Source organism: Oncorhynchus nerka, linkage group LG21 (genome assembly GCF_034236695.1).
Source record: "Oncorhynchus nerka isolate Pitt River linkage group LG21, Oner_Uvic_2.0, whole genome shotgun sequence".
NCBI classification, from domain to species: domain Eukaryota; kingdom Metazoa; phylum Chordata; class Actinopteri; order Salmoniformes; family Salmonidae; genus Oncorhynchus; species Oncorhynchus nerka.
Genome location: NC_088416.1, coordinates 6,954,814 through 6,960,958, shown reverse-complemented (window position 1 = coordinate 6,960,958; position 6,145 = coordinate 6,954,814). Strand labels below are relative to the sequence as shown.

The 6,145-nt window shown below is 38.0% G+C and overlaps 1 protein-coding gene across 1 annotated transcript; it reads left to right on the top strand.

Annotated features, from left to right (window-relative positions):
- Positions 1-1,131: 1,131 nt before the first annotated feature.
- Positions 1,132-5,943, top strand: LOC115142509 (lysozyme G-like). The gene is made up of 4 exons (XM_029682031.2): positions 1,132-1,305; positions 4,027-4,217; positions 4,344-4,482; positions 5,419-5,943. Exons 1-4 carry the CDS (start codon positions 1,302-1,304, stop codon positions 5,550-5,552), a joined length of 468 nt encoding a protein of 155 aa, XP_029537891.2. The 5' UTR covers positions 1,132-1,301; the 3' UTR covers positions 5,553-5,943.
- The last annotated feature ends 202 nt before the right edge of the window (positions 5,944-6,145 follow it).

Below are 6,145 nucleotides of genomic sequence, written 5' to 3'. Positions count from 1 at the left end.
TAATCAAAGCTTGATGCATCATTATTTGAATCAGCTGTATTGCTAGGGCTCCCAGGACCAAGGGCTCTATTCAGTCTGTAAAGCTGAAGCTTTATAGATTCCACGAGACATATTTAAAGATAAATGACGATTGAGCCGTTTATTGTGAATGCAGTCTCCACTAAAGCGGGAACATTTCCTTTAAATTTCTATCAGGCTGTAAAGCTGAACTTCCGCAATGCGGACTGGATAGAGCACCAAGCAAAGATATTCCTAATTAACCCAATATAGTTCATCTATGTTATTTGCAGTGCGTACAAATGAAGCATAGTGTGCAGAAAAAGCAAGGAGGTGGGCAAAGTCAATCAAGCGCTAGCGAGATCCTGTTGGCACATTGTAACATGCATTTGCATATTTCCTTTAGGGAACGCCTCCTCTGTGAAGTGCATGTGTGCACAAACTCCGTTCGACCTTGCACTCCTTCTGAACAATGGCATTTTTAAAAACTTTGGCAAAGCATTAAGTCTATAAAACTTTGTGTGCTGTGTTCACAACAGATTGGAGTTTTGGGAACAGAAAAATGTATTGAGATCAGATATTTACGCTGAGATAATTAGTAGAACGTCGGCCCAGTTTCACCTAGTTCCATCCTCTCCCATTAACCCGCCACTACCATATTTGGTGGTGAGAGAACTTTCTAAACAGATACTTCACAGTTTTATAGCCCCGGTGACCACACGTTTGGGAAACGCTGCTATACACAGCCACCATATTTCATTTTGATTAACTTTCACATTGTCAGGTCTAAGTAGGCTGCTAAATGAATCATGCAACATGTGAATTAGCTTTTGATTTTGTTAATTGGCGTAATTATGAACATTGCCATATCGGCTCGTGACCGGGGAACAGTGGTGTATATTTTAGCAATTACATTTACTTTTGATACTTAAGTGTATTTAAAACCAAATACTTTTAGACTTTTACTCAAGTAATACTTTACTGGGTGACTTTCACTTTTACTTGAGTAATTGTCTATTTCGGTATCTTTACATTTACTCAAGTATGACCATAGAGTACTTTTTCCACCACTGCTGGGGAGGAGCTTGGCCATGCAGTGCAATTTGCTTGTAATTGGTACGTCAGCCCCTAATCTTTCCATGTCCGTTATAAAAACAGTGTTGCCTAAAGGAAGTCAGTTGTGCATGGGCAGAGGCATATTTGTCAAATTTGCAGCAGCACTAGCAGTACTACTACTACTTACTTCTTGAGTTTTAGTTTATACATTTTGAGGAGTCTCCAGTTTCAAGAATCAAAACATCAACATGGGTAAGCTTTTATCTTTTGAAAACAGGCAAATGGTGTGATTCGGTTCCATCTACTAACCACGTTTCCATCCACAGTTTTTATGAGAGTAAAGTCGTACTGTATATATTTTTTTAATATCACGACAGCTGTGATGGAAACAGGAAGCTCCATTAAAATGTTTACAAACGCAGACAGATAATTTGTTTGTTCGACATGGTGGGATCTTTTTGTGTTGGTGAAATAAATAATGCAAGAACTGGCGGCGGAAATGCCTTAATGTGCACATACTGATATCATAACCATCATATGGAGTCACTACGACGCAGGAAACCATGCGGTTTACTGTATTTGGCTACAAATGAAATCAATGATGATGAAAAGAACCAGTAGCTGGGCTTGTGGAGTCTACTGAGTGCACAGTGATGAGCTTGATGCTCCTTTACAATAAATATCAATGGTTTTATTCTAGTGACATGATGATCAATGCTTGACTGCGTTTGACAAATAAAAGCATTCTTGCTCTTCTCCATAATAATCTCATGTAGCATACCTGCAGTCAATCCGTCTATCCGCATTGTATCTGTGAGACGTTGGCAAGAGCGCACGAGCCAAAAACAGTGTAGGCAGGCACATTTGCTATTTAGCGCAACAGTTGTTGTGACAACTATCGGTAGAGTTGAAAATGCGATAGAAACATTGAAGTTTTGATTTTTATTAGGTACATGAAAACTAAAGGCACAATATGCATAAATTGCTCCGCCATTTCCTGGTTTCAGAACTTCTCATAGTTCGCCTAATTTCAGTTTGTGACAAAACAAGCAGTCATTGTGTAGAGAACCATTGTACCATCTAAACCCTGTGACATATATTTTCCCATAACCAAAAATATTGTACTTTCAGCTGTTTGATGGTGCACAAAACCGAAAGTAAAAGTGGCAAAAACAACTTTTAAATGGGAAGCATAGAAATAGTGCACATGGAACAGACCGCTTCTTAGACTTGCTTTCAATGAGAATGACAGATCTATAACTAACATTTCTATGTGAATTTGGTCAGGCCACCCAAAAAGTTATATATTGCAACAACAAGTCCATTGGGAGGAGACACACAACCTTGGTTAGCACGCACTGTGCCCGGCCCGCCACAGGAGTCGCTGGTGCGCGATGAGGCAAGGATATCCCTTCCGGCCTAACCCGGACGACGCTAGGCCAATTGTGCGTCGCCCCACGGACCAGAAGCTCATGTAATGCTTGTTAGTTAGCAGTACAAATCTTGAAATCAGCCCTAGCCTTAACAAGAAGCCACTGTAGAGAGGCTAGAACTGGAGTAATATGATTCATTTTTGGGGTTCTAGATTATTTCAGTAGTCTAATCTAGAAGTGGCAAAAGCATAGATATAATTTTTGGACAAAAAGTTCCTGATTTTTGCAATTTTACGAAGATGGGGAAAAAAGCTGTCCTTGAAATATTCTTGATATGTTCCTCAAAAGAGAGATCAGGGTCCAGAGTAATGTCGAGGTCCTTCATAGTTTTATTTGAGATGACTGTACAACTATCAATATTAATTGTGTTAGTTCTTGGGACCAAGAACTAACATTTCTGTTTTGTCTGAGTTTAAAAGTAAAAAAGAATGTACGCCATGCACTTCCTTGTGACATGTCTGTTGCACATGGGTGTCCTTTTAGTATACAACTCTGAAGTCTGACTAATAGTTAAAGCTATTTCACAAAATCTGCTGCACCAGTTAAAATATCCTGTCATATATTTATATTAGCTTTGACATATTATGTGTTATATTTGAATTGAAATGTATATGTGGGGTAATTTGAGCCACTCTTGTTTCTAGAAAACCACACACAATTATTCATTTGACCAAATATTTAGGAAAAGGTAATAATTTCATGGAGTCTGTGAAGGAAGAAACCACATGGAAAAAGTGGTAAGCAAGTTGTGCCCCCCCAAATTATTTTATTGGGTCAGAGGTTTCATGATGTTTGTAATCTAAACTAAACCTTTCATGAAAGTGCATCCTTGTAGTTTTGAGGGCTAATATAGTCAAAATGTTTGCCTTGGGGTAAGTTGAACCTATGGCCATGTTGAACAAATTGAAATGTTTCCTTCCCAGGTGTGATGCAAGAAGGCATTATCGCTGGGATATGAGGCAACAACAAGGCCTGGCCTTAGTGTTTGTTAGGTGTTAGTCCTTTGTTAAAAGGTGATTAAAAGACAAACTATTGTGATTGTTTTTGAATTGTGTTCTGGAAATAAGAGTTTTAAAAAGGCAGTGGTAATATTTCATTCAGTACAGAAATGTTTATATGGCACACTTTACACTGTCCCTCAGCTCAATTTACCCCATACCTGGGATACACAACATCCGGAAATATATGTGGATATATTTAATAGAAAGATGACTATATTTTCCTTGACGGAGTGATGCTGAATGTAAAAAATGGCTTAACTTACCCCACTCACCCCTACCAGAACTCTATATACATTTTGTGTTTTTGGAATATCACTGCTACCTTACAAAAGGGCTTGTACTAATATACACTTCAGTTTGGGTTTGTCTTGTGTAGTCTGTGCACTTTGAATTTAATCTCACGTGAATTGTCTTGATTATAGCCTATGATATGAAGGTTGGTACTACTTGTACCTCCATACAGCTAGCTGTAAGTGGTCTCTGGCAACTCTTACAAGTTCTGACAAATACTCAAATATAATAAGTTCATTTACAAACAGGATCTCATGAAATGGCAAGAGAACTGCCATACATGAACAACTATAAGTCCATCATAAAGCGAGTGGGGCATAACCATGGAGTGGAGCCATCCATCATAGCTGGGATCATCTCACGAGAGACCAGGGCTGGGACAGGAGCAGGACTGGTCAATGGTTGGGGGGACAATGGAAATGCATTTGGACTCATGCAGGTAGGTACTCAGTTTTGCAGGTACCTTTGTTATACTGTTGTTGGCAGACAAGAGAGCTTGTTTCCTATTTCACAATCCAATACGAAGTGGTGTCCATAGATTTCTATTGCATATTGTTTTTTATAGGTTGACAAAAACTGGCACGTTCCACTGGGGAGATGGGACAGTGAGGAACATCTGAGTCAAGCAACTGGGATACTCGTTGGTATAATTGGATCGGTTCAGAGAAAATTCCCTTCATGGACCAAAGAGCAGCAGCTGAGAGGTATTGCCTACCAATTGACCTGCCCTTCTTGCCAATAGTTTTTTAGATTGATGGAAGCTACAATGTAATTGTCTGCATCATTTCCAATCCCCCATATTTGTGGGGTAAAAAAAATATATATATATATATCACTATCCTTTCTAAATAGTTTCCTTTATTTTCTCCTAACCCTGACACTTTTCCCCTAGTTGGAGTAAACAAATGGGAAACAACACCTAGGCTTCTACTTCCAGCTTATGCATACTATATAGATTTTACTAACAATGCATTTTACAATAGTTATCTTTTGTTTGTTTTTAATCCCATCCTTCAGCTACTGTCAACCCCTCCCATCTATCTCTGAAGACCATCCAGTTTTCTATTCTCATAGTCTACAGATTGCAAACCAAAGATAAAAACCTTTGCTAAAAGTATTATTATTTTATTGATCAATTGACTATGACTTTTCAAATCATCCAGCAGTGCTATTTGCCAAGTTAGCTCCTGGTAAATGTTGAAATTCTCCAGACATTCCTGAAACAGCGACCAAAAACAAGCTACATACCCCGAATAGAAAATACCAAAACAAATGATCTAATGATTCTGTCTCTTCGCAGCAATATCTGGAGACGTGGGATTGTTGTATCCCCCTTAATATAACATAACATTCTGTTTGCCATAATTTTGTATAATCATTTCAATTTAAATTCTACGTTTTTTAATCTGTTGTGGTTCTGTTTGAGTTCATAAACCATGTGCCAAGGAATCAGTACATCAAATCTCTTCCCAACAATTTTGCAATCTATATGGCACAGCTGTCAATTTTTGTGTCCTTAGGAAACTGCCCAGAGTTTGATAGAGATGATCAAGTCATAGGTTTAATACAAACTTTATTATGCATTATACAACTACATAGATTACATGACTACATTACAGCCTGTGTGTTTGTTTTTTCAGGAGGGTTAGCAGCCTACAATGTGGGGCTGGATAATGTCCACTGTTACAGTAGAGTGGATGAGAGGACCACTGGGAGGGACTACTCCATGGATGTTCTTACCAGAGCTCAATTTTACAGATGTAATGGTTATTAAAGTCATCTCCGTGATTGCCTAGCAGTTTTCGATTCAGTTTTTGATTAAGACCATTGTGAAGTAAATGACATATCCTCTACTATCTCATCAAAACTTAGACTGATGTTTAATTGTTAATTCATTATGATTCATTAATCCAGTGTTTTAATGATCCTTGTCCTATGGTGCACATTTTTCTTTTGGCCTAGCAGTAATACACTTGAGTCAACTCATCAAACTTTTAGTTGGGAAGCACAGATTTATAACATTCTAGTTCATATAATTTTCCAATCCAACGTAATGAGAGAAATGTTTCTGACCTATTTGTGCTCCCTGTGATTGTCTTGCACCGTCACTATGTATTGAAATAACATGACTAGCTACAATCTTTAAAATAAAATGTATGATTGCAGTCTTTCTTTTGTTGAAATCAGTATGGTGGAAATCTGGTAGCAACCCCAGTCATGTCCTGGAATGACCCATTGACTTCTCGAAATACAATTTTACAGAATACACACTCACTTTTTCTTAGTTTGGTAACATTTAGTAATTGTCAAAGTAGAGTGATTACATTGATGATTTCCAATTTGTATGTAGTTTAATCTGTGATTAAT